The 27,356-nt window shown below is 52.9% G+C and overlaps 9 protein-coding genes across 9 annotated transcripts; 2 read left to right on the top strand and 7 right to left on the bottom strand.

Annotated features, from left to right (window-relative positions):
* Window positions 1–53: 53 nt before the first annotated feature.
* Z519_02020 (uncharacterized protein) lies at window positions 54–713 on the bottom strand (the record flags this gene model as incomplete). The annotated part of the gene is made up of 1 exon (XM_016759777.1): window positions 54–713. The coding sequence occupies one exon, from the start codon at window positions 711–713 to the stop codon at window positions 54–56; it is 660 nt and encodes a 219-aa protein (XP_016623298.1).
* A 632-nt stretch (window positions 714–1,345) lies between these two features.
* On the bottom strand, window positions 1,346–4,849 carry Z519_02019 (uncharacterized protein; the record flags this gene model as incomplete). The annotated part of the gene is made up of 1 exon (XM_016759776.1): window positions 1,346–4,849. One exon carries the CDS (start codon window positions 4,847–4,849, stop codon window positions 1,346–1,348), a length of 3,504 nt encoding a protein of 1,167 aa, XP_016623297.1.
* Window positions 4,850–6,808: 1,959 nt separating this feature from the next.
* Window positions 6,809–7,486, bottom strand: Z519_02018 (uncharacterized protein; the record flags this gene model as incomplete). The annotated part of the gene is made up of 1 exon (XM_016759775.1): window positions 6,809–7,486. The coding sequence occupies one exon, from the start codon at window positions 7,484–7,486 to the stop codon at window positions 6,809–6,811; it is 678 nt and encodes a 225-aa protein (XP_016623296.1).
* A 1,096-nt stretch (window positions 7,487–8,582) lies between these two features.
* Window positions 8,583–9,419, bottom strand: Z519_02017 (uncharacterized protein; the record flags this gene model as incomplete). Its single annotated transcript, XM_016759774.1, has 1 exon — window positions 8,583–9,419. One exon carries the CDS (start codon window positions 9,417–9,419, stop codon window positions 8,583–8,585), a length of 837 nt encoding a protein of 278 aa, XP_016623295.1.
* A 3,153-nt stretch (window positions 9,420–12,572) lies between these two features.
* Z519_02016 (uncharacterized protein) lies at window positions 12,573–13,540 on the bottom strand (the record flags this gene model as incomplete). The annotated part of the gene is made up of 3 exons (XM_016759773.1): window positions 12,573–12,800; window positions 12,903–13,244; window positions 13,349–13,540. The coding sequence occupies 3 exons, from the start codon at window positions 13,538–13,540 to the stop codon at window positions 12,573–12,575; spliced, it is 762 nt and encodes a 253-aa protein (XP_016623294.1).
* A 470-nt stretch (window positions 13,541–14,010) lies between these two features.
* Window positions 14,011–17,663, bottom strand: Z519_02015 (uncharacterized protein; the record flags this gene model as incomplete). Its single annotated transcript, XM_016759772.1, has 3 exons — window positions 14,011–14,553; window positions 14,606–15,212; window positions 15,262–17,663. The coding sequence occupies 3 exons, from the start codon at window positions 17,661–17,663 to the stop codon at window positions 14,011–14,013; spliced, it is 3,552 nt and encodes a 1,183-aa protein (XP_016623293.1).
* Window positions 17,664–18,523: 860 nt separating this feature from the next.
* On the top strand, window positions 18,524–19,139 carry Z519_02014 (uncharacterized protein; the record flags this gene model as incomplete). Its single annotated transcript, XM_016759771.1, has 3 exons — window positions 18,524–18,684; window positions 18,817–18,991; window positions 19,050–19,139. 3 exons carry the CDS (start codon window positions 18,524–18,526, stop codon window positions 19,137–19,139), a joined length of 426 nt encoding a protein of 141 aa, XP_016623292.1.
* A 1,102-nt stretch (window positions 19,140–20,241) lies between these two features.
* On the bottom strand, window positions 20,242–21,867 carry Z519_02013 (uncharacterized protein; the record flags this gene model as incomplete). The annotated part of the gene is made up of 4 exons (XM_016759770.1): window positions 20,242–21,082; window positions 21,136–21,257; window positions 21,306–21,604; window positions 21,651–21,867. The coding sequence occupies 4 exons, from the start codon at window positions 21,865–21,867 to the stop codon at window positions 20,242–20,244; spliced, it is 1,479 nt and encodes a 492-aa protein (XP_016623291.1).
* A 2,260-nt stretch (window positions 21,868–24,127) lies between these two features.
* On the top strand, window positions 24,128–24,700 carry Z519_02012 (uncharacterized protein; the record flags this gene model as incomplete). Its single annotated transcript, XM_016759769.1, has 1 exon — window positions 24,128–24,700. One exon carries the CDS (start codon window positions 24,128–24,130, stop codon window positions 24,698–24,700), a length of 573 nt encoding a protein of 190 aa, XP_016623290.1.
* Window positions 24,701–27,356: the final 2,656 nt, after the last annotated feature.

The following is a 27,356-nucleotide window of genomic DNA, read 5'->3' as shown; positions in this document are numbered from 1 at the left end:
ACCGGGCATGCTGTTCAATCCAGGAATACCAAATATATGTGCAATTTGAGTACTTATCTGCGTCTGCGACGGCGAAGTTCGTACAGGGCTACAGCGGCAGATATGACTCCAGCCAACGAGCCCGCCACACTAATGCCTACAATTGCCGCTGAAGAAAGACCATTATCCTGGGAGCTTGACGAGGAAGAACCTGAAAGCGAGAGAGAAGAAGGGCTAGAATTTGAGCTTGACGAACTTGAAGTGACGGCTGCACTCGAAGGAATAAGAGGCGCCACCGCAGTCGAAGCGGCAGCAGCAGTGGTTACAGGAAATCCAGCCCGCGAACGATACCCAGTATACAGGTTCGAAACCGATGTAAAATCACCCATCGAGTCGCCGAGGGTGCACAGAGAGAACACACGTCTGCTGATGGCGCTGACAGCATTGATTTGCAGGTCACTTCGGCAGTAACAGCTGTCCATCGCCCATGGGACCTTTTCGCACGCGGCGGTGAGGCTGTCGTAACAGCCGATGGCGTTGCCAACAGGATCGCGGGCGGTGGGACAGCCCAGGTCGGGGCTATAGATGCATTCCTGTGAACAGGGAAGCAGAGAAGAGTAGGCGGCAGCTGCAGTGATTGTAACTGTTCCACCGGCAGACACGGGCTGGATGTAAAGGGGGACGAGGATAAAGGCCAACAGAATAATCGGCGGAGATATTGAGGGTTTGGACATTTCGGGAGGTGCCTACTCGGTATCGCGCTCGGGATGTGTTTTGTGGACTTCGGGATAGTTTGCGTAACTCAGGCGCCTCAGGGAGACAAGGGGAACCATTTCTGTTTAATATATCTCACGCGCGGCCAGAATGAAAACTTACGGTCCAAGGAGAGAAAGCCCCCTCGGAGTGGCTCTCGTATTCACAGTACTCTACCGAGTCCCATCCACAGGGGAGAAATGGCACTTCATCGCTTTGAGCTCCTTGCGACATGCCACCATCCTACATCAAGCCAGACGTGTTCTCACCACTTCCACAGGTACGAGGTAATCTGCCCCAAGGTGCCAGGGTTTGTTGACAGCTGCAACTGGTGGGTCAGGGGTGGCTCGGTTCATTTTTCATTCACGAGCAAGAAAAGTAGAGGTCCATTGAATTAAAGGTAGACTGTGTCACTCATTATTCAATCCGGCTGGCCGCTTCATAATACAAGTACAACTACACCCAAAATGCCGAAATTGACGCATCCGTCTTGTCGTACACCAAACTTTCCCAGATAGAATCAATCTCGTAAGCCCCTTTTTGGGAATTCTTGACTCGGCCTGTTTTTCCAATCGGTCCCCCGTCATTATCAAAGCCCCAGGCTTTATCATGCTCACCATCTTGACATGATCCCCAAAGGCACATTCCCTTGGTCAACTCCAAAGCTGGCTCTCAGCGAGACGCCCTTCCGCGATGCTTCAGCTTTTCCACTCATTGACCTGGTCCCAACCGAGCCTCCTAACCCGTTTCCACCCTCATAGCCATACTTCAGCCCTCCCGAATATCGCCCGAATGCCGGTGGCGGATATTGCCTCTCCGACTTGGTTGGGTGCAACTCCTCGGCCAAAGACGGACCAAAGCTGCGCACACTATTCGCATTCGACTGAGGACGAGAAGAGCTGGTGCCGGCCGAAGCCCGGGCAGATCGGAAGGGGTCATGCGGAGACGGCTCTCGCGACTGCAGTCCACGGCCACGAGGTTGCCGGTGGTCAGGCGCCCTGGAACTGCGTCGGGACTCTCTTACATACGCAGATTCAGACTCACAAGGGCCATAATATGAGGCTCCGTACGACGAAAACTCCTGCAGTTGAGGCAGAGAGGACCTGTTGTATCCGCCAGGATAATCGTGGGGAAAAGAAGAATATCCTTCGGGTGAAAAAGCTTGCGTCCATTCCCCCTCCTGGGGGACCTGTCGTGGAGGTATAATTGGATAGAGCGACTCATCCGCAACATCCTCATAGTATTGCTCATGCTTCCGCGAGTCCCAGGATTGAAGCTTCAGGAGTTCGCCCGCAGACTGTCTTCGCGCCTTCCATACCGCAGCCTGCGTAGCCCAAGGGTGTGGCGTTATATCGATCGGCCTCGGGGAATGGGATGGAGGGGGAGGGGCAATCGGATCGGAACTGTCGCCTTCATAATCGATGTATGAAGGGCGTGGTGAGTGTGGAGGAGGCCGAGGTCCCACCTCATTGTGGATCGAAGGCTGCCGTTGCATAGATGAGGTCCGGTACGCCTTTTCTATCATCTCAGGCGTGATTGGTGGTGCATCACTGGCAAGACTGGCTGGTCTTAGATTCTTACCAGGTATGCCTCCTCTGTCATTGAATGAGGACCTCCGGTCCGACATGTTGCTTTCTCGCTCCTGTATGGATCGGCGTCGAAAGGGGGACAGGTCTGCAGCAGCCTCGTCGATGATCATCGACCGCGGCTGCAAGAAACCAGAAATCATCAATGGATTATTGATTCCTTCGGACACGTTGCTTGCGTCAGGAGAACCATAAGCGCTTTTCCCCAGAGAAGTGCTGACTGTCCCCGGGTCGTTGATGATGGCGAACGCTTCAGCTTGGCTAATTCCAGATTTGCCCTTTGAGCTCACCTTCTCTTCTTTAGGCCGACCAAACCATGATCTCGGGCGACTGCGAGACCGGGGCCGCTTAACTTGAAGTGCTTGTTGCGGAGCCGGCGATGGGAGCCTGACCTCATTGATGGGAAGAAAAAGGGTCGAGCGACTAGCTCTGCTGGCCAGCGTGTCAAGCGAGGAGTATGTTTGTTCCAGTTCTGGTACGGCGTGTGACCGTACCCGAAGATTTTCTCGTGCCTCGGGGGACACCAGCGGAATACTGTCCAACTCAAATGATTGAACTCGAACAACTGCAATTTGACCAGGAGGCTGGCTCAATGGGCGCCTCTTTTTCAGCAGTTTCTTTCGGAAGTTCGTAAGCTTGGTGGAGGCAGGGTCGGCTTCAGCGGCTGTCGTTGCTGGAACGATTTGCTTCGGAGTTGATGACACGGTGCTGGGCCGAAGATTGGTGAACGTTGGTACGTAAGAATCGGTCTTCCGTGACTTTAGAATTGACGGTCTCAGCCCAAGGTTATTTGGCGCACGGCCCGACTCTGATGCATCAGTACTCACTTTTGCATCTGGCACCTCCGGCAGAGCCTCAAATTTCGCAGGTGACGGTGTCGGTCTGGCCATTTGAAGTGATCGGAGCGAGTTGCTTGAGCTGTAACCACTATCTGATTTTTCAGGTGCACGAAGAGGCTGGAGTCCAACGCTAGGGTTTGAGAGCTGGGCTTGGAATTCGACCGCCGACTGGAAGCCTTCGTCAACCGAGTAGCTCGGTTCAATGGGGGAATACCAGCTCATAGGACTATCACAAGGCCGATGTTCGTCGTTCGTGTCATCGTTCTGCGGGATTTCTCGACATCCGCTCTCTTCAGTCCTGACACTCGCCTTGCGAAGCACAGACCCAGTTGGAGAAGATGACCTCTCCAGAGGGCTGACCGGAGAGAGATCCCCCAGATCACTGCCAGGCCTAGACGAATTTTGGAGTGACGAGCAAGAGCTCACCCTCCAGAGCGACCCATCAGATCTAGACCTTCTTACAGTGCCGACAGGAGAGCTCGACATTTGCTGGTCAAATGGACTGGCCCCTAGCTCCGCAATATATTCTTTGGCCATCAAGGACGTCTGGTCCTCGGCTGGAGTGGGATCAGCATCTTGGTGTGCCGTCATAACGCTTTGCAAGGGATGGATCTGTGGGCCAGCTTTATCATCGTTCGGCTCCCAACTGAAGTATCGAAGTTCGGCGTTTCCATCCGAAGGCCTTGACCTCCAGTTGGATGGATTTCCGGCTGCCGAGATCAATAGCTCAGAGTCTTCCTCGGCATCACCATAATCACTCGACCCATCTCTGCGTGGTGCAGCAGCAGCAGCAGCAGCAGCAGACCGAAGCTGCTTCGAGGCCTTTGAGACTTCGCTGAAGGTAGGTGATGCTCGTCCATTGACGATTTGCAGAGAGCCGAGTCTTAACCCGCCGAGATGTGAATAACTGATGTCTGAAGGTGTACCGGCCCGCCCGACTGTCCTGGGAGGCGGAGGCTGCCAGTCCCAGGAATCCATATCGACAGCAATTGCCTCTTGCTCCTCCATCTCTTGAATCGCCTTACGTTCTTGTATTTCCTGCTTCTTGGCAATTTCAGATGGCTTTCTTGTCGCGGTGCCAGGAGTGAAGGAGGATCGGCGCGTAGGAGGAATCGGCTGGGGATCGATGATTTTGTCCATAGACGCATCTGTGGTCGTGGTGACCGTTGTATCGGATTTCAAAGAATTAAAACGTTCGTTACTGGGGGTCCGGGTTATACTGGAAGACCTTTGCAGAGACAAGCGCCGCAGCAGAAGGGATTTTCTCTTCGGCTGTTTGATAGGTGATAGAGGAGGAGTTGCTTGTTGTTGCCGCTTGTGCGTTGGACTTGTCTCGGTTCCAACAACCTTTCCCTCAAGTTGACTGACCATGTAGGCGACCCTGAAGTTTGAATCATTCTTGCGCGCGTGGAGAGGCGAATTTGCCTCTGAAGGAGGTGTATCATCCCGAAATTGCTGGCGCGAGGCCGCATCTCCTGACATGGGGGATAATGGGCTCGACAAATCTGTACCGCTCGCATTTTTGCTCCGCGAGACGGGCACCTGGACGTGAAGACCCGGGGCCGAGATAACCGTGGAAATTTTGGTTGCATTGCTTGTGAGGGGCTTGGATAGGCGGTTTCTTCGACGAGGCTCGGGCTGGTTCTGGATGGGCTCTGCGGCGAGACTCGACCTCCTTCGAGCAAACCACATGCTGAGCAACACGGCGAATGCCGCGGATTGTAAAGATTTCGTAAAATAGATGCTCCCTCTTGCAAATGCAAAGTTTCCTGTGCCTCACTCTTAGCGGGCGGGATTATAATATTGCGGCCATAGTTCTACCATCGACCGTATAGTGGTTGCTAGGACATGACAACGTATGGGGGTGGTCAAGATGTTGGTGAAACGGGACCGTGTGTCCGTCAAGCAAGGCAGATGAGGTCAGTGCTCCAGTGGTGACAGGCGCCCGTCCGCGGGCCGGCGAGGACAACGAAGGTGGAGATCTGAAACGAACGACAGACAGAGGGCAACCGAGGCCGGCAAGGACCCAAAAGAACGGCTTGGTGGAACGAATTAAGAGCTAAGAGACAAAAGAACCCAACGAAGGCAGCACAAGGCAAGGTCTGTGTATTCAGCGAGTTGTTGCAGGACAAACGAAGGAAACAAACAAGTGAGGAGGTGGAGGTGGAGATGGAGGCGGAAGGATGGAGGCGGCGGTGGTCACGGTGGATATGGTAGAAGCGCAGGTGGTCACTGGCCAGTGCGAGTGACGCCTTAACTTGCCTTGATTCGTTTCATTTTCATTTTCATGGGGAAAAAGCGACCAAACCAAGGTTTACTTGGTGAGCAGTTATTAGTCTCGAAGCTCCAATGCAGGGCCCATCCTGCCATGTGCGGCAAATTGGGTTTGATTGGCTGAAACGGGCCCATGTAAACAATTTCAGGTCGCCCGGAGACGCGGCAGCCACCACTCAACCACAACCCCCCAGCACCCCACCCACAGGCACATTCGGCTCGATGTGCGCTTAATTCCAGGCATCAGCCACCGCTAACCCATTCTTCTACCCACCATCGAACCACCGCCATTGGGGCGCCACAACTCTTTGTCGCCCCCGGTTGCTCCCCTGCTGCCCCCAAGACGACCAGGTTTGGGGGCCCACCAAGGTCCAGACACTTTGTGGTACACTGGCTCGGCACTATCGGGGGAGCAACACCTGACGCAATCGATCCAGCCACTGATAGGTACACAACAAATCTCGAGATCCGCTGTTTAACTCTGGCCACCTCTGGCCACCTCTGCCCCAAGGTCGACGATCCAGAACTTCCACTAAGCACTCTCACGAAGAAAGTCCGATAATCTTCACCACATCAGTGGTGGTGCTGCTGCCAGGCCAGATGCTGACTGTCCGCCGTAGGAAAGAAGTGAGCTGAAATCGTGTTAATAGCCAGGGTCCACATCTCACAACACGGTGAGGAGAAGCTATTGGCGCTCAACGCACGAAAACAGTCCAGGTGTCGGCAGTATGGGTAAACGGGACCGCAGCCACCCATTCAACCATGCAGACTGGACACATGCTGCAAAGGGAAGCTTCCAGGCAAAAGAATGCTTTGGCCACCTTGATCACCCTAGGTAAGCAGCGAATACGGGACTCCCGACACCGTCAACATTTGAGACACTTTACGTATGTGTGCATACTAACTTAGCTACAGGAAAAATTTACTCCCTGCGTCTCCCAGCCTCCCTTCTGCACGCAAGCGGGGAGATAGGAAGTGGGATGCATCGAATGGCGCGATTGGACTTCGGAGGCAGTTACCTGAAAGCTGCCAAGCGAATAATAAACCCAAGAGACATGTGCAAATAGTCAGTCTCCGAATTCATGTGCCCTTTAGTTCGGGTGCCACACAATCGAAAGAGAAGGGGAAAATATAGGAAAGGATCTTGGGGGGTAAGAGACACCAGTGGTGAGTATCAAGTCATTTATATTTCTAATGCCATCAGCCTAAGCTGCGAGGGAGCCGAGATCGTCTATTCATACATCCCAGTCACTCCCTGCAATAGACATTCCCTTCAAGTATTAAGTCATAACCTCAATTGTAACGCCACGCCATACAGCCCCCATGCTGGTGCCGTACAGATAGTCATGCCTTCAGTCTCTAACCTTCATGATGTCCTTACTCAACAGCAATGCGTCTAGTTTCAGGCGTCGCCTTGGGAACCACAATGCTGAGGATGCCATTCTTCAACGAAGCCTTGACCGCCTCCTGGTTCACACGATGTGGGAACCGGAAGCTGCGGGTGAACTCTCCCACGCTGCGTTCGGTGATCCAGTATTGCTGTTGTGCGGGTTGTCGTTCGTCAACCTTGGCCGACTGTTGCTCAGCTGCCGCAGGAGTGGGCGCAGCAACCGCTGTCTTGCTGACATCGGCGGCAGCAGCAGATGAGTTGGCGGGCTCCTCATCTTCAACGGTGGGTTGGTGGGACTTGACGCTACTGGTTTCAGATGCAGGGGATCCTTCGATGGCAGCCTTCTTCTCAGCTTCAACGGCTTGAGGACGAGGACCAGATTCTGTCTTGCGCTCGGTGCGTCCCTTGATGGTCAAGGTGTGTTCGTCGGTGAATTCAATGCTCAAATCCTTCTGCTCGATGCCAGGGAGTTCGCCTTCAAGGGAATAGGCTTCTTTTGATTCCTTGACATCGAAGCGAGGGTTGAATTGTTTCCGGGCTGCTCGGCTGGCTCTCTGGAGTTCACTAAAAGAGTCGTCGAAGAGAGAAAAGAGGGGGGCAATGTCCTGGCGAGTGGGACCGCAGCGTGCAGGCGCAAAGGCAATTCTTGGAAAGAGGAGAGACATGTTTCTGGTTGAAAGCGTTGGCTTGATGATTCTCGAGGTCAGAGGGATGATTTTCGTTCGAGTCGGTTGCATAAGACTTGCTGATCGTGATTGATGTCGGACTGCAGGAAGACCTGTGTCGACCAAGATTTTATAGCCTTTCATCTTCCTTGATGGAAGGTGCTGGGACAGTCGAGATTGATGAGAAAGCAGCTTATGTCGACCGTGGCACCGGTGCTTGCTGATTGTTCTGGGAAACGCAAGCACCATCTGCCTGCTGCCAGGTTTTGCCACATATTGCTAGATACTTCGACATAGTGCCAGAAGATTCTTCATCACGTGACCCACTGTAACGGCGAAAGAAGGCAGCCGTTGAGCTTGCACCAAGAAGAAACTCCAACTGTGCCTGTCCATCGAGATCTTCTTATTGCCAGTGTCAATGGATGTCTTTGGCGCCCGGGGACGAATAGAGCTCGAGCTTGCGAGCGCCCATTCTGATCAATGTTTCGACCGCCCCAAAGTCCTTTTTGTCAATGGCCTGGTTCTTGCGAAATTCGCGTCTAGAAAGAAATATTTGATCCATCTGTCAATCAATGTCCGTGTGCCATCTCCTTGTTGAAACAGGTCAGAAGATCAAGCATAACTAACCTTGCTGCATTCCGGAAGTTCTCCCTCGTCGCCTGAAGGGAAGGTAAGTGAGATGACTGACAAATGTGGCCAGAGTGGACGGTTGGGGGAAACTGGGGCTCCTAACCTCTGGCTTCTGGCCTGCAGCACGCAGACATGCTCGATACAGCTTGAGGACTTCGCGCTGGAGTCCTGAATGGCGCATTTTCAATCACTGCACCCAATGTTTACGTCTCAAGGCAAGAAGATGGAACCGTGAGCCTGAAACCGGCTTCGGGATGCTGCTGTAATACGACGATTTCTGACCTTTCTGGACTTGGGCATCATCTCACGCCGCCCTAAGGCTTCTCACGCCGCCCTAAGGCTTGCGCTCCAGGTACTCTCGAGCTCTGTGCTGTTGACCTTTATATCATTCATTATCTATCTATGTCTTGTACAACTTCAAACCTTAATCGATCGTTATGAAAAGTGGCGTGGGGGTGTCTCTACCTCATTTCTCCTCTAAAAACTTCAACAGCTCGGCGTTCACCTCCTCCGCATTGATGTTCGGCAACGCATGAGGTGCCCCTTTAACCACCACCAACTTGCCATGCTTCAACAGTTTGATCGCCTCGAGTGCACTCGCCTCAATCGGCACAACCTGGTCATCGTCGCCGTGCATCACCAATACGGGAATGTCGATCTTCTTCAGGTCCTCGGTCATGTCTGTCTCGGAGAAAACCTTGACGCATTCGTACGAGTTGACGAACCCACACATCATTCCCTGCTGCCACCAGGACTGAATCAGGCCCTGGGATACGTTGGCGCCGGGACGATTGAACCCGAAAAACGGCCCAGAAGGAAGGTCGATAAAGAACTGTGAGCGATCCCTGATCATGGCAACTCGGAAGGAGTCGAAGACCTCGATCGGCGTGCCCTTGGGATTGGCTTCGGTCCTAAGCATGAGCGGCGTCACTGCGCTGACCAGGACCGCTTTCTTGACTCGGCTGGAGCCGTGACGGCCCAGGAACCTTGCGACTTCCCCACCACCTGTCGAGTGACCAACCATCACGACATCCTTCAAGTCGAGGTGGTCGAACAATTGGAGGAGGTCGTCGGCGTACGTATCCATGTCGTTGCCCGTCCAAGGTTGGCTAGATCTGCCATGACCTCTGCGGTCGTGGGCAACGACCCGGTACCCCTTGCTGGCCAGGAAGAACATCTGATTCTCCCAGTTGTCACTGTTCAGTGGCCAGCCGTGGGAAAAGACAACAGTCGCGGGAGCATCCTTGTGGCCCCAGTCCTTGTAGTAGATCTCGGTGCCGTCGTTGGTGGTGAGATATGGCATCTTGAGTGTTCGAAGCGAAGCAGGCGACGATGCGTTTAGCAACTTGTGGGGTTGAGGTTTCAGGTCGATTTTCTTGTGAGAGGAATGGAGCTTCTGGCATTCCTCTTCTATCGCCGGATCCCCAGGGGAGTATATATACCCCTTTCCACGGTGCGTTTTGTCAAGATACGATGCAACTGTCGATTCCAAATCCCCGCAAACAGGTTTGCCCGGACACGAACAATTCGCGTCTCATCATTGGGCATGCTCGGAAAGGCGATGGAGGCAGCCGGATAAGGCGCAACGAAGACCCATACCTAGCATTCCGGCATTATTGTTGGCTCGTGGGAGCCCTGTTTAGGCTGATTCAATCCATCGTGAGCCGCTCCCCTGGACATGGATTCTTGTTTGAGAAGGGGGTTGTTGTATGCAGGCAAGTTCTTTTCTTTTGAGCGAGCTACTCCGATGCATTGCCACCGAATAGGATTGCAGAAAAATGGTTACACCGTATTTGGGAGACTGGTGGGTGCCGCCAGTGCGGAATTGCCGCCGGAGCAGATACATGCATATGACACTCGACACATACCGAGCGCGATGCCTGCATTGAAGCCGGTGTGATGGTGGTTCTTTTCGATGAAGGTCAGTCTTGGACCAGTGAACCTATTATCTGGAGGCTGCGGCCAGTCCCAAATCGGAAGATCCGTCCTTCTTTCGCGGAATGCCCCTCATCACTCTAACGGGGATCGTCGTCGCTTCTACTGGCATCTGGAGTAAGTATCAAACGCCGAGGCCAGCCAGGGCTGATTTCCTTTTCACGACTTCCTACTCAAGATCGCGTCCTATGCTTTACCACATTAATTACTCAGCACGGACGATAAAGGGCATCTCCCGCAACCTATTACATGCTTCATCAAGAGGCCGCCTGCTGTTCCCACAAGCTGCGTTGCATCTGAAGGAGCAGACCCTGGAAGCGTGACGACGAATCGAAGTCCACGAAATATAGATTCAACATTCACTCACCCAGCCACCCGCTTGAACACCATTCGCCGCTCCCAGGATCGTTTTGGCAAAGGTTTGATAACCTGGATCGGCACAGCTTTGACTGATGAAAGGCACACATGACCTGCATATTTCCGCGTTCCGTGGCCGCCCCTCGAGCATTCTCGAAAGCCATTGAAGGACTTCTCAAGTATTCGCCGTGCGGGATGGTCCAGTGCTCGCAACGGACCAAGGGCATTGATATAGAAGGCGAGGGCTGAACGCACAGAGGCTTCGTCTTCATAGGAAGGCGAACTACCCCTAGAAACGAGACACCGCCTGACAGCTTTCGAGTGTAGATCCCTCACACTGAATGCGAGTTCGCGATGTTTGACAACGCTTGCCGGACACAGTTCACTGAATCCTCCCTCAAAGGCAAACAGAAAAGTTGAGCGCCTGTCTTACCCTTGGAATTCTAACCTATGCCAACAAATCCTTTCTTCCCTATAACTCCATTCTCCTAGACAGACACACGGACGGAAAAGAGAGAGGCTCTTATTATCCAAGTATCATCTCCACCCACCTATCATCGAACAGACTAAATGCCGCTTTGAAGACATTCCCTGCGGCGACGCGGCGGTAAATGCCTTCAACAGGAAAGTGCTCGATCAGGAGCCCGAAGAACAAATCCCACTCCGACTCGACCCTCTCCTTGTCGGTGTAGTACGTCAGTCGGGAACCTCTTCTTTGATAAAGGATTTGGCCTCAGAAATAGCAATGAACCCGAATTCAGTCTTCTCAGTCTTGCCTTTTAGGCCACCCTCAACAGCTCACGGATTAGATTTCGCTTGTTTTATTTGTGACCAAGGCGCCTTCCAAGATATTTGGTTTCACTGTTCAAGAGGGCACGATAGTCGACGTCGAATTGTCGTAGCACAGTGGCGCTGTAAGGACCAAGTAAGAGTCATACAGTTTGAGGTCCCGATGGCTCCAGCAAATGTTTAGTCGGCTGTTTAGTCGGTGGCTGCGCTTTCCCCCTTTGGCTTCTGCATCCTCTGCGTCCCCCGATGTGCGGCCGTCGATCTCCCAGGTGAGATATCATTTTGCATCGTCGGCCTCGGCTGGTGCGAGATCGGGTATCGTATGCGAAAGAATAGCGCACAGCGTATAAGCGGCTCCGTTTCTGATCTGTCCCAGCGACCCCGCGAAAGATCGCTCATTCGCAAGTTGCAATGACCGGACTGATATGCTGGTGTCCGATAATCCGCCCAGCTCGACCAGTCCACTGAGACCGAGAGGAGAGCAGCCGTCACAAAGCCTCGTCGCCATCGTCGTCTTCGACGCTATGATTCGACTTGTGCGGAGCACGAACGTGGATGCATGTGAGTTCACAGAGAAGTTGTGACCAAGAAGAGCAATATTGTCCGGCATGACGGCTTCCCGGTAGAAGCGTAGAGTAATAATATCCCAAGCTGAAGATGTCTCGAGTTTCAGCGGGCGACATCAGGGTTGATGTCTTTTTATGCCCATGGGACTACCTCCCGAAAGCGGGTCGCCACCCGTTGTGCGAGAACAGACGGGACTTTGGACCTTCGACGAGCCTGGTGCGGCTGAGTTGGCAAATATTTTCTCCTATTTTTCTGCAAAGGGAAAGACGGTGGTTTGTTTGTGCCCCTGTGGCGGTCTCTTGATGATCTGCACTTAACCCGTGCATTGGTCTCGGGCAAAGCTGAAATGAATAGAGAAGTAGCCGAGACCGCTGGATGCCCGCCTGGGCTTAATCGAGTTCATCCAATCAATAAACAGAAAAGACGGGTCATCAGGCTGCAACAGGAGGATCCGTTCACCTGATTGGGGCCCGGTGGTTGATGCTAGTGAGGCTCTTTGGCTGGCCGACCGATTTGACACCAGGACTTGCAAGCAAAGTGTCTCCGGCCGAGCTTCGTTAGAATTAGATGGTAACGGCTCCTCTTCACGAGGAACACAAAGGTTTTGACACACGTTCAAGGTGCAAAACTGAGAATCTGCATAGAAAGTGGCAACCGAGAGCGGAGGTCATGAATCGATTGATTGGACGCGTCTCTCGAGAATAGAAGCGATGTAATCGAGGCCTAGGGGCCAATTTTCAATGTCAAAGCCCTACGACGCAGGCTCCAAACTCCTTCCATGTCAGAAAAGTTGATGGATCAGGGTCTATTAGAGCTTCTTCTCGGCCGCCAATCTTGCGAACCTGGCCTTGGTCCTGTCGGCCACGGCCTTCTCATTCCAAATGAAAGTCACGCTCGGTTCCTGCACCACCTTGGAAGCCCATGCCTTGAATTTCGGCGCCTTCTCGTCCAGCAGGGCGCCCAATTTCGGGCTCAGGATCCCGTACTCGGGCTTGATGAAGCCGAGAAGTCGAAGAAGGAAAGGGCCGGTTTGGACCTGGAGGGAGTGATGCAGACGGGATCAGTATCGGCTCTCTCTTTGTTGGGCTTGACGATGCAAAGAGGAAAGATCATGCCATGCTGACGGAGAGCGACTTACCTCGGCGAGTGTGAGCCGCTCACTGCCTCCGAAAAAGGGGCCCTTCCCTTCCCCCCAGTTGAAGAGGGGTTCCAGCTCCTTGACGACAGCAGCAATCAGCTCTTGCGCAGCGGCGTCCTTGTCAGCTTCAGATTGCGCCCGCATGCCGGCAAAGACCTGAGGCAAGGCCTTGGTGATGAACGTGTCGACAAAGAAGGCGACACGGGCCCGATACAGGGCGTCGGAGACGGAGGAGGTGGGCGGCAGTAAGTGGGATGGATGTGCGTCGGCGAGGAATTGCGTAACCACAGCTGACTCTGTGATGATATTGCCATTGTAGTTGATACTGGGGACGAGACCGCGCTTTTTTCGGGAATGAGACGAGTCAATCACAGACCACCACGCAAACCAACATCGAATTTCGGGATACGTATTTGCCCACAGTCATGTCAGGATATTCAACATACCGGATTCACCTTCAAATACCACGGAGCACGCGGCCTGTCCAGGTCGATGATCTCCTCTTTGTAGGAAAGCCCGAGCTCTTTGAGAGCGATGTGCGCTCGATGCGCCCACGGACAACCATGATTGGTATATAGAATGATGTCCGGAACAGCTCCGGTGCCATTGGTGGCAGAGCTGGTTCCGTTGGTGGCCATGGCTGGATAGAGAGAGAGAGAGAAACTGATCAGTCGATAGACGGATAGATTGATAGATCGATGGATGGCAAGATGACGAAAGATGCCGAGATTTAAATACCTTCAAAGCACCATCAACTTGGTATCAAGCCATATTCTCCAAATATTGCGATTTGTCATCCTGCCAATCACCACGCAAAGAGGATGGAGAACAAGCGAGGTGGATGGTTTCCATGATCCGAAGCACAGAAGCCAGGCCCCCCAAATCGGAGGGAGGCAGGAATCATGATAGTCCCTGTTGGCGGAAGACTGCCGGAGATGCATATACACGCAACATGGACAGATAGTCGCAGGGAACAAGGGAGTCAATTCGCTCAAACACATCACCGCGATGGCTTCATGCCTCAAGTACATATCTGCTCATAGTCCATCTCTTCGTTACCGCAACAAAACAATACTGGCTCTTTGTAATTACCTCTATCTACCACAACTCAATGCCCATACTCCAAGCCTGGCACCACCACCGGCCCGTATTTGACCACACTTCCATATGCGCCTTCTCCCTGAACCAAAAAGTCGGCTGCCAGGCTCAGCTTGCCTGAACCTCGATGCATGTCCGTCTGACCATATGTGCCATTGACAATCTCAGGGTCATAGATCACAATCGCCACGTAGTTTCTTCGTGCCATCAGTTTTCGGTTGTTGATGGGCTGCCCTGTTACATCGTGTGTAAAGATCTCCATCATGTCCTCTTTCGTGTCGGTTGGCTGTGACGGTGTGGATCGTTGTCCATTCGCCGGGATGTAGAGTGGTTTGTTGTTGTTGAGCAATTTCATGACATAGCCATGTGGCGGAGTGTTCACCACTGGCGATGAAATTATTTGATACATGGTCTTGTGATCTGATGGATGGGATGGGTCATGGACGAGACCCGCTCCACACGTGTTGACTGCTCCCGATACAAATGTCATGCGAATAGATCGCTGATGCGAGATTCCTTGTAGCGTACGAATCAGGTACGTGCGCTCCAGGTCCTAACCACGTCAGCGAAACACGGTCGAAGGCATAGCAAACGTTATTACTCACTTTGGAATCGTGGGTCCACTGGTCCTTCAGCTCGTCGAGAACGTCAATGTCGCCGAACGGACTCAGAATACCACCCATTAATCCGGACTTGCCAACGGCACGTTTTACCGAGTCAAACCCCGATCCAACAGCACCTTTGGCTCCAACCACGCCTGCAACAGAGCTTGTTACTCTGCCAAGAACGTTGTAGGCGCCCGTCACCGCTTTCTTCCCGGTGGCCACCGTCTGTGCTATCGACTCTGCGGCATCCAGCCTGGGATAGATCAAGGGCACTGGGATCATCAAGAGACAGTGCTGTATGGTCGAAGGGAGCAACGCAATTTTGGGAAATAGCCCCTGGTAGGTGGGGCCTGCCATGACTTGGTGGAGCGTTCGTTCGCTCCGTGTATCTGGCCCAACCACAGCCACCGCCGGTCCGAGATATTTGACGAAATGCCATCCGGTTCCAGTAATGGTAAACAAATCTCTGTCGTCGGACACGTTGCGAAGGAGTTCTAGTGTTGTGTGATGCTGGAATAGAAGGTACATCTCAATTCCAATCCGTCCAATGTTCTTGAACATGTTGCTGAATTGCATGTATTCGGGGTAAGAACCAAAACCGTCAAATCTGCTCCTAATCAGCCTGGGGGCTCCATCAGTCCAACAAACCAACTCACATGTCATGATCATCAATCGTCAAAATGTGGGGTATCTGGGCAAAAGCCTCGCGCAAATATGGCTGATCAAAATGACTCGTGTAATAATGAAAATATGCATGCGTCACGTCCTCCTCGTGTGCTGCTGTCCAGACAGCATTCTTTCGATTTTCTTTGCCGCTGGTCGATAGCCACTGCTTTAGCGATGGGATCTCTTTCCACAGTCTGTCAGCATTGATTTGACTGCCTAGTCCAAGTTGGCAATGGAATCCGCCGCATTCGGTGTGTTTCTGCATAATGTCTTTCCACATAAAACCAACCCCGCCCAATCTGGCACGCTCGTTGGCGCTTACGTTGAGAGAAAAGTCATTTGCAGAAGTGCAAACGAAACGCCAATTAGTCTCGTATTTTCCAGCCACCAAAAACTCATATCTGGTGCAACCAAGGTGGGAAGTGATGGCATATGTCCACTTTGCAGCTCCAGCATCTTCCATCCGCAAGTCAATGTCGTACGTGTAGAATGTCCAGCGTTGATGAGTTGAGATACTGTTGGCTTTCAATTGGCGCGGATTTGGAGATAAGTCAACGCTCTGATGGATGTGTATTGTTGGTGGCTGTGGTGCATCTGTGACCAGCAGTATAGATCCATACCAAATGCCTCGCTCTATATCCATGTTGACGTAGCGAAGATAAGGACCAAAGTACACGCCATTCGTAGCTACTACCTTGTACAAGTCCACACCAGCGCTAGGAGGCGGTCCGGTGAAGGCAGCCGGACCAGGCAAGCCCATCACACTTTGTTGGTCATATCCAGGAGTCATGGGAAGACCCGGCGATGCCAATGGTTTGGAAGCGAAAGACAAGCCAGGTGAAGCAAGTGGGTTCTGGTATACACTGGCCACCGGCGACAATGGCGTGTCGTTAAGATTGAGAGGCGTTGGGCCTTTAGGGAACTCCCATTGAGTAGATTGTGTAGGTAAATGAATATAGTAGTATTGTCCCGAATTAGGATCCAAGTGCGCTATCCATCCCTCTGGAAGCGGTGGTGGAGAGGCGGGAGGAAGTTGGGCTGGTGTCTGAGGCATGACTGGGTGTGCCTGTTGCATCTGTCCGTTCATGGTTGGATGGGCCTGCGGGCTTTGGAGCGCATTCCTAGGGTCGTTCGCGAACGCAGGATGGTCCATTTGGTTGGGAACCTGTGTTCCTTGCATGAGATTTGTTGGTTGCGGAGCTGCTGTCGGTGCGACCCCTCCCGCCGCTGCTGGCGCCGCGGCGGCGGCCACCATACTTCTCCTCTGTTTCTCATTCCCGACGACTGCTCTGCCACCAGGGACTTGAGAGTAGGCGGGCGGTGGCTCCTCGTGGGGCTGTAACCTGGATATCTCGCTTTCAACAGGGTGTTGGGCCCGAGTTGGAGACTGTACACCTGCCGAGCGAGACGCGGGTACCGCTGCGGCAGGCGGAGGCGAAGGACGGGCTTCCTCTATGCCCTGATACACTGTGGGAGCAGGATGGTGCGAACTACCTGGTGCTTCGGTGGGAGTCCAAGGCCGCCGTGGAGGAGCGTTGCTCGGTGCCTGAACGGGCTGGGGTTGCACGCCATACTGAGAGGCCCTTTGCTGAGCAGCGAGGCTCTGGGCTTGTAAGCTGTTCAACGTTGCAGTGCCTGCAATGCCAGAAGCAGCGTAGCGGGCTTCGATATCAGTCTGAGGGCGGACCCCCGGGGCAACAATAGGCGTTTCTGGTGGAGGAGGCGATCCACGCTGGGCTCGGGTGGTCGATGTTGAAGCAGTGGAACTTATTCGGTTGATCGAGGAAGGGTCCCTGATCTTCAATCTGCTCAAAGCATCTGCTGCAGACGAGGCTTCGGAAGGGGGAGGCCAATACTGCTGATTTTGGCTTGGGAGGGGAGCCGTGTTCGGAGGATCCCTGCGCTGAGGAGCGCGCTGAAACAGTCCTTCTTTATCTGGAGCGTCCGGGCCTGGAGACTCTGGTAAAGGCTTTGGTACCGTGCCGCGGCGTTCAGCAAGTGTTTGTCCAGGGCGCCCATCTCCTGAAGTCGTCCTCTTTGCCTGTTGCCTTGTCCCATTTCCGGCAATGCCACTTTGTTCAGGCGACGTCACTCTTCTCACATCCGGGTAAGGATATGGCGCAGGGGAGCCATTGGATCGGGAGCCTTGTGCCTGCTGGCGAGCCTGCTCGTCTGGGTATGGCAGGGAGGGCATAGGATAAACGGTCGTAGACTGAGGGGGCTGTTGAGGAGCAGGGCTTTGCTTGCCAGTGATGGAGGGTACGCCCGAGGACGCGCTGGAAGTTCTTTTATTAATGCGCAAGGGCTCAACGATGGTGGGGGAGTCGCGGTCACTAGGGCGATTGAGGAACATCTCGCCGTCCGGCCTCCCGTGCTGGCCGGAGATACTCATGGCGTTGAAAGACTTTACGCTCTTTGAGGAGAAGGGAGAGGATATTCCCGTCGATCTTGGAGATGGCAGAGGACTCGCAACCTAGGAGTGGGGCCTGCCCTGTGAGGAGGATGGTGATGGTGATGATGATGATATGGTAAACTGCGGTCGGGCCCAGGCCACGGATTTAGAAACGACGGAAGAAAAGAAGGCTGATGCCGAGCAAGACCTGGAAGATGACCTGAGCAAAAGACGAAACAAGCGCTGCAAAAAGGAGAGATGACAGGAGGATTCTTCTGAGGAGGAAGAGGAGGAGGATTGTGCGCGTGTGCGTGGCAGCAGCACCAAGTAGAGTAGGAGGGGAACCGAACTGTTGGTGGTGTTGGCGCCTTGACTTGACTCGACGCCCTAGTTATCTGAATTGTCGTCGTTCTCTCTCCCTCAGTTATCTATCTCTCTTTTTCTCTTGCGGCCACAGCAACCGCAACATAAAAGGTCAGCCTCTCTCTATGCTTCCACTCTCGTGACAGTCAAAGCGGGACTCCGAGCCGGCTCGCTTGGTTGCTATTTTGTGCGACTCCCTTCATCCCTACACGGCCAGACGGGCACTCCCAAGGCGTGTAGCCGCCCAACCAAGTGCTGTACAAGGTGTCTAACGAAGACTCGCCCCACGTCCTTGGGCGTCAACCGTCGCTTCGCCCGCCTGATTGGCTGTACAGGCCACGTACTCGACGTGATGCACGGAGCAATTTGTTTGGTACTTCCCACATCCCCCTGAAGGAGACACCGTCTTCAAGCACAGCGCTAACTGAGAATGTATCTTTGCTGCACAGTAATGATGCTTCGAGCATGATGTGAGTGATGGTCTGACTGCTCCTACAATGGACGCCCTCTACCACCCCGCAGTTCAGCGAGCCTCAAACTCCGCAGCAGGAGGTGGATTCGACCGAGCAACGACGACCGTCAAACACAACTTTCTCCCCCTCTCCATCTCTCATCCAAAATTCGTGGGGGCTTTCGTCAACTTTGGGGAAACCGCTTGGTAAGGTGAGCCCTTCAGCACAAGCAGGTGGTACTAAGCATCCGGGCCGCCTAGTATCGCATTTCCTGCAAAGGTGATGCTCGAATAATCCATTGAAAGACAAATTCCACAAAAACCGATCCTGCATGCCAGGAACCTCCAGGACCACAATGCAGGCTGGTCGGAGCTATGGGACACCAATCAAAGGGACCTCTGGGCCCGTGGAAAGCCGTCACCTACACTCGTAGATTTTATCGAAAAGGCAAGACGGGAACATCTAACCCTGCCGCGCAGACCGGATGAGCAGAGATTGAAGGCGCTGGCGCAGGTATGTTAGACCCTTCCACGAGAACCGCGGTTGGAGATGCTGAGCCAACTCGCATCAGGGTTGTGGCCGTGGCTATGATGTTGTCATGCTCGCCCTCCACGGCCTGGACGCCTTCGGCCTCGAAGTCTACCAAACCGCCGTTACATAGCCAACAACTATGCACGCACCGAACTGGCAAGTCCCTCGGAGGAGAATTTCTCACCTCTGGATCTGGCGAAGAATGCCTTTTTCGGCGCTATAGGCATGATTTGAAGTTCGTCGGCGGGGACTTTTTAGGTCGGACTGGGAGAAAGAGTGCCAACGAGAAAAGGGTCCCTCCGAGGAGAGGTTTGATTAATTTAAGACTACGCTGTGAGTTCCCTTCTCCTCCACGTTCGAAAAGTCACCGCAGTCATACAAGAAAGAAGCGGGTGGGTCTGGTTGTGTTGCTGAAACCCACGGAGTTCTCGTGTGCCCTCCCTGCCACTATGCAAAGAGAGTAGGCAGAAAAAATGGTGGATAAGTCCTTCAAACATCCTGGTATGACTAGAATTCCCACTCTATAAAGACCCTAACGAACAAAGTCCGCCTTGGGGGCTTCAGGGCGTGTACTGGAACTTATTGGGTGAGGGTGTTGACGGCATCCTACATGAGTCTGGCGTGGTTGCTGGACAACGAAAAGGAGGAGAGGAGGCTGGTCACAACAGACAGAGCTGGTGGAAGCGGGTGTTGTGTTATTCCCCGGAACGGACGTACAAGGTTGGGGAGGGTATGGATATGGTGTGTGGAGGCTGGCTTAGGCCGTCCGCTTGCGTCCAGGGAAAAAAATGTGGCGATCTGGTAAGATTTGCCGTCCGAATCCATAATTTCCCACGCCGGATTTGCCGGCATGTGCTCTTTCAGGCGTGTCAGCAAACAGATCGGGTACCCAGAAGCCAAATTCCACCATTTGTAGTGCCATTGTGAACAGCATATCGACCTTCCCATAATAGCGAGCCGAGGTGGACAAAGGGGTGCATAGTAGCTCTCTTTCCGCAATTGCGAGGATATCAGGAATGCTGGCTCCGTTGTGTTGTGAAGCAGGAGGCCTGAAACAGGCATATGTTTCTCCTAATGAGGGAGTGTTGGCAAGCTCAGATACGTTGAGAGCCCCATGACTGCACTATCCTGCTCATGTGGGACCAGGATCTGAGCAGGCATTTCCGCGACGCGGCCTAAGTGGAGCAGGATCTCGGGTTGAGATTCTGCTCTGCCCACAGCCGCCACAATTATCACCCAGATTCGATGTGCGCCGAATATTTTTGAAGAGATATAATGCTCGCCAGCGGGCCAATCGAAGATCGTCTTCGAGAGCGCATGTTTTGAGATTGTTCCAGGAACGATCGCTGCTTCTGCCTTGCAATGCCACTGGCCCAGCATTGCTCCCATTCTGCTTGAAAGCGCTCGAACCACCAGAATTTGCGACAGATGACCGACACCTTCTTCCAGGAACGGGATGCGGGAAATGAATCCAGAACGTAATCAAAGAGAGTGTCCGCTTTTGGTACTGGCTTCGCAGATTGTGTGCGCCAGCTGATGACCAGGGAAAGCCAGATGATGACTTCGGAATCCGGCACAGAAGGATTATCGATACTTTTGACATTCTTGGTCAAAGCGGCGAGCGAGGCAGTATCGAAGATGTTGGTACGATTCTCTCCACTGAGATGCCGGACAGCGATGGCTAAGCCTAGGCAGATGACATGTTCCAAGCCGACTGGCAACCCAGATCTTTTGAGATCAAGAAGAAGCATGATGGCGCTTCTGGAACATTCTCTGGGTTCGCAGAAGAGCCTGCAATATCTGTCTCTCGAATCTTTTGTCGGAGCTGAAGAAGAGCTGGAGCCATTGACTAATGGTGCCCACGACGCGACTGAAGCAAGTAGCTTAATACATTGAACGCTCAGATGTCCCGAAAGAGCAGCTTCAGCAAGACCGATGGGAAGAGTAGCGACATCGCGGCAGATGTCGGGAGGAAATGGATGTCGGATGAATTCGATGCGGTTGTTAGGAATGGCAGTAGGGTCATCAGGACTAAGCTGAAGGTATTGACCCAACGCAATATAAAACTCAACCCTGCCCCTGTGTTAGAGGACTCTGACTTGCAGAATGCTTCAAAAAAAACTTACGTCGTCACTAAAGCCCGGATAGCGAGATGAGCAGGTGTAGTCCCAAGCCCACCACGGAGCGAAATGATTTGCCTGGCGCCCTTCAGGTGAGATTTCAAAGACGTTAAGTCCCTGCGACACGACTCGAGAAAGGTTAGATGCATCGGTATTCAGAAGTTCCTTTGACGTACATCAGCAATCATGAGATGGGTGATTGAAATCAGGACTCCATCGTCCAGATGGGCGGATGGTGAGGACAGCCGCTTCCGCAGAGAAAGGATGGCTTCGTTCTGCAATTTGAGCATCGTTCGGGACCGGTTGACATGAAAGGGATCACGACGCCAGTCATGCAGACTTTGAGCCCCCACGAGGAGACATTTGAAGAGGTCAGGGTCTTGCATTGACATCGGGAAGAGGACTGAGATTGCTGGATGTTCGACATCGGGAGTGACTTTTAGACATAGCTCTTCCTTGCGGAGAATGGAAATGTCTGCAATTGTCAATAGAATTCTTGCATGCAGAGTTGGTGATCTTACACTCGTCAACACTCTCTGTCGAGAGTGGTCCCGCTCCTAACGGATACGATGCAAAAGCTTCGCGCCGATGGGAGTCCAGTGGAGTGATAATGAGTTTCGCCTTGTTCACGGATCTGCGAGATGTGCTGATTGATTTGGTCTCGCTTTTCTCCTCTTTCGGGAAGCCATCTCGACTGCGGTTCTGAGTGTCATGACCAATGAACTCGCGAGCTCCCATCAGGCTGAATAGGGCTGATTAGTTCATCAGAGACCGAGACGGTGGTGCTGAGTTGCTATTCAAGACAAGCCATGGACGTGGAACGATCGTGAGATTAAAATTAACGGCTTATGTAGGATTTCGTCTTTCGTAAGACCGGAAAGAACTTTTTATGAATTTGTGAATGCGTTGATTAGTGGGACTGTGATGTATCTCAAGTCTTGAGCAGCGCAGCAGAGAGAATAGGGGATTAAAGAGCCAGAGGATTATCCTCGGTTATCCTTGCAGTTGACGGAACAGGGTGGTCGCGAAGCTGTGCGTCAAGGCAGAAGGGGGAGGGCTGGACAGGGATAAAAAAGGATTTGGAAATAGTTTTCTAGCACGATCCTGACTGAAACTCTGGGCCCTTGCCGCTGGTCGAAACTGCGCGTCGGCTATTTGTTTATGTGCGGGAAGAAGCTTTCAGCGAACGCTTCTCGAAGATCGCTGGATTCTTGTTTCTGTTGTTTTGCCCCTTGCTTGCCCTTGGTCCAATGAAATTAGCCCTGACGTTTCTGCATTTCGGGATTAGTTCTGGCGGAGATAGCCACCCTCGGTACCGAACGATCCAGGGGTCCAGAGAGTGTGTGAACCATTCCTGGTATATTTATTAGAAAGGCACCTTGCGCGAAGGGTATGAGCACAGGGACTTTTTCCACCCAGCAGAATGATCTGCAAGTCCTTGTATTTGTAGGGACTCTCATCTGGAGAATATCCAGGCTGAGGAGACGAGTGATCACTGCAGACGTCGGTTCTCGCTTACTGTACCTAGCTAGTACAGAATGTACCTTTCCGAGTGCCGGACTGGCTTCGTTCATTTGTTTCAGGCAGTGCCCCGATGGAAAGGATTCGCACTCCGAGCAGTGGGCACTGGGCTACCCGGTACCCAGTACATGAGGTTGATCTGTCCGGTTTGGGCTGAATCATACATACTCACCACCACGGCCTAGTAACTCACGACTTAGAAGGCAAAGTACTCTGTGCTCCATTGGGGGCGGGAACGACGCTCTCCTGCAGCAGTGACCTTTCTTGATGTTAAGCTTTGCTCGGGCAGTCCGGGGAGTATGTCGATCCGGCATCTCGCCCGATGATTAGGAGCTTACCAAGTATGTAGTATCGCAGCCTCGCCGGCAAGTCAGCAAGCTTTCTTCGATATGATAACCCGACCGCTTTTTGATGTTTTACCTCCCTGAGGAGGATTATGCTCCAATATCAAAAAGGTTGAGGAGTCTCCGCTGTTTCTATAGCACCTTTTTGATATGGGCCAACAATGCGGAACGTCGCTCCCACGCGGAACGGTGCAGAGGACTCACGGAGACTCCCATCAGTAACCTAACTCTCTTTCCGTGACAGTTGGTTGCTCCAGGACAAGCTGGCTGTGCGTCAATAATGTGGCAACATATTGAGGATCTTATTTTTAAGTCGCTGCGACGGAGCGATAGTGACGATGCGGGTAAACTGGTATGCTCTGAATTTCCAGGGTAAGAGGGTAAAAGAGGCACCCTACAGTATTGCTGGCTAACCGGAATGAAACGGCTAAGATGTTTTGAACCCTCAACCAGCACTGACTCTTCCTTTTTCGAGTAAGTGTTAAAGCTCTCTCATCTTTGACCGTTGGAGGGAGAACTTTGCACTTACCTCGTACTCAGTATGGATTAGTTCTGAGGGCAAGTGAAGTGAGTGTGAATTGTTTTCAGGAACCTGGTGGAGTTGGTTGCGCGGCGTGTGTGGCGGGGGGGATGATGAAGTGGCTGAGAGGTTGAGATGGTGAGAGGGCAGGGAGGCTTGGTGGTCTTGGCACATTAACTTCACCCAGTGAGAAAAAGTAGCCACACCCATGCGTGACGCAACTGCATCTGGCGGGCCAAATCCTTATTATTATTATCTCGATATGTCGAGCTGCTTTCTCTTGTTGGCTGCCTTTCGATCCGAACTGGATCCCCTGCAAGGCTGTGACAGACTTTTCTTGGCTCATACCACGAGGCTTAACACAACCAACGTGATGATGGTGGCTCATCTGTCACTGCTCCACCACCTGTTGCCCCCCCGCCAGTGTCAGAACGTCATCTTAAGCCGTAACTCAGTATATATATGACGGACCTCTGAAGACGTGGTCTTTTCAATCTGACTTTTCGTATCAACAACATCGTTCAGTTGTAGTTCACTTCCGTCTCTCCAGACTCACCCAGATCCTCTTTTCATCTAAGATACCTCCTTTGTGAGACATTGAGACATTTTCAATATGCGTTTCTTCAAGCCTGTGATCTTGGCCTTTGCCGTCGGCGCTGTTGCTCAATCAGACCTCGGCTCGGCCATCAACTCAATCATCTCAATTGCCACCTCCGTCGCCAGCGAGGCAACTTCAGCTGCTGGCAGTGCTACGTCGGTCGCCGGTTCAGCCGTCACTTCGGCAGCATCACTTGCGTCATCTCTCGCCAGCAGCATCCCTTCCGGCATCCAGTCGCTCGCCTCCGTCGTCGAATCCGAGGTTTCTTCCATCTCAGCGGCAGCATCCTCCAAAGCCTCTAGTCTCTCATCCGTGGCAGCCACGGCCGGCCCCTCTGCACAGAGCAGCCTCTCAAGCGAAATCAGCAGTCTTCTGGCCAGTGCGAGCTCTGCAGAAAACAGTCTTGTGAACAGTGCCACTTCAGCGGCGTCCTCCCTTTTGACGTCGGTCTCCAACTCTGCTTCATCGGCGGCGAGCAGTGCCTCTGCATCTGCAACCGGTGCAGCTGGCAACGCCGCTAATGGGTACGCTGTGCCGGCTGCGGGAGTGTTGGGTAGTCTTTTCTTGGGAATGGTCGCGCTCATGTGAATAAAACCTTTCGAGTGGGTGGCCAATATCGTTTCCTTTGACTCAGGCGCATCTACTCTGCATGGGAGAGATCGGCCTGCAGATAGACAAGCCCTAATGGAGCGACGTCTATATCGATTCAAACTTGCCTTCGTCAAACCTTCTCTCCCTCAGGACCATACCCAGAATGATGCAGGCTTGTTTGTGAATGTCCACTTCAAGAATGTATAACGATGGACCAAGCATATCTCGGTTCGGTCAATCTGAAAGAGGTGCTAGGTGTCTCTAGTTTCAACTGAATATGAAGTGAGCTTATGAAAAGGAAATGCGCAGCCCTCGCCACTGCTTCTGTTCCCTCCGCTTTGCGATGCTTCTCAATGTCTAACTAAGAGATGGAAACTCGAAAACGTCTGATCCTCCGCTCGATAAATTGTAAGGGATAAGAAACGAATCTTGTTCAACGGCAGCAGCAAATCCAATCCCTGCAGCGTTCGGTGTAGATTGCAGCTAGATTACAAATGCAACGATTGTGAGACATGCCTTTGCGGAAGCTCATGTGATCGGTGCGGACTGTAGCGACGACGCCGCCCATAAGGTTGGCAGCCGCTCGTCACAACTTGCAGATGATTTAGGCCTCACAAATAAGAGATGAGGGGGCAATCCCCAGACCAACATCCCGCCCTCGACCCGCCTCACCTTCGCCTCAAAGTCAGCCATGTGGGAATATTCAGCAGGTCATCCCCATTAGGAGCCAGCGAACGAGACCAATGACCTCATATCGCAGCAGCGCATGGGTAGGGGGAGTAATATCTAATATCCCGCAATTTCGCGGCTGTCCATGCACAGAGCCTTCTCCAGGGCGTTGTCCCTCGCTAGGCCTTTGATCATACTGGTTCATTAGATACCTAGGCAGGCGAGGATCGCCCACCGCATCCTGGTTGGGCACCTCTCCTCATCTCTCTGGCCACTGATAAGACTGACAGAGTTGAGACGCATGGTCACCGTCGGATGCGCCGGCACCTGTCGCGCCGAGGCCTCTTCTAACGAGAAGTCCTCTTGAGGTTCCTGTTCTTGACAATATCACAGAAAGTGGGTAGACAACCTCGCTTCGGCGACATTTGGCGCCATCGTCAGGTAGTATTGGGCAGCGATTGAATGTACTATCGGACCCGACAAGCGCGAACTGACGGTAAAGACGCGACCGAGAGGGAGTAGCGACATGCACCCCGAAATTGCCACCGAACAACCTGCTCTAACGAAAGTGGGGCGTAAGTGCGAAGAACAGCCGCATGCACCATGACGGCAGAGGAACCTTGGAGGTGCTGGTCGAGAACAGGCTGTGACTGAGTCGATGGTTCAAGGAAAATGAACTGGTCCAGGGGGTGGCCGTCAGGAATGGGCTGGCTGGGAGTGTGACCTGCAATACTCGTGACATGGACTGGCGCTGTCTACCCGAGACCTGGAAGAGAAAGTCATAGCCTGAACGTCGATCCATGGTTCTGTGGTTCCGGTCATGGAGTCCAAGCCGAGGTCGATCTGCGCCCCGGTTGGGCACGAATTGACTTCATTGCTCTCTCATCTCCGTTGTAGTCGGAGCGGAAAGTACAAGGCGAGATAGGACAGCTCTTCTGGCCATTTGAATGAAACGTGTGTAGATTGTCAGGGTTGAACGCGTTTCCCAAGCACGCCCGTGATGCCTTTACCCACACTCGGTTGTTGATGGTTTTTTTTGTTTGGACGCTGTCATTCCACTGGCTGCGCCCAATCGAATCCATCCTTGTCAGCCGCCTCACCTGGCAAAGAGATGTCGAATATCGGTGTCGAACACTTTCTAGCTGGGGCGGAGCCTCTTCAAGACTTCTTCAAGAGGCGACGATCTTGAAGCAAATGACGTGGCGGGTCAGCATCCACAGTTCGGCTGCGAAAAAGAGTATCAACTTTAGGAGAATCAAAGCGAGAGCAAGCAAAGTGCTGGTTACGTGACTGTCTCAAGAGCCCAACGGGGAGTGTGGTCTGGGAGATAATTGAATCCTATGTTTTTGGCAGGGTAAAGTGGTATGGCACGACCAAATTCTGAGATAAGATGACCGAATATTGTTTAGGCTGGAAGAATATACAGCAGGAAAGAGGAGCCTGTGGCGCAGGGACAGGATAAAATGAGGCGCTCTCGTGTTATCAGTCAGCGGTTACTCCGTATGAGGCCGAATTGGGGGCGTTTTGGTGCCTGGAGGTATTATTATGAGGTACTCGGTACAGCAAACGTGGCTGACTCCTTTCAGTTTGTTACTGTTAAAATTCCGCCAGCCCGAAAAGAGGACCCATCATGACTCGCGGAGACCGACAGCTCCCTCAGGAACGTGGTGGTGGCTAACCGGAGTCCCATCATCGACAGATTTGTTTCCGGCTTGTTTGAAGGCTTCGGTGGATGGGCCCGGAGGTGTTGTGCCGCAGTTGTCGCTGAGGCGCATTGGTTTCACAAAGAGGCGCCAATGCTGCGACGACTCGCTGTGATCATCTGAGGAATTGCCCCTGAGAGTGGTGATGGAGCGCTACGCAAAATGCGAGCAATCGAATCAGGAGGGGGACGGGGTAGAGTGCTCTTTCGTTCGCAGTAGAGGCTGGAGGATTGCTGGGGGACTGACCACGGGAGGGTGGCAAAAATCAAACCAAATGTCTT

Source organism: Cladophialophora bantiana, assembly GCF_000835475.1.
Source record: "Cladophialophora bantiana CBS 173.52 unplaced genomic scaffold supercont1.3, whole genome shotgun sequence".
NCBI classification, from domain to species: Eukaryota; Fungi; Ascomycota; class Eurotiomycetes; order Chaetothyriales; family Herpotrichiellaceae; genus Cladophialophora; species Cladophialophora bantiana.
Note: the sequence above shows the minus strand (reverse complement) of the source record. Positions and strands in the feature narration are given on the sequence as shown.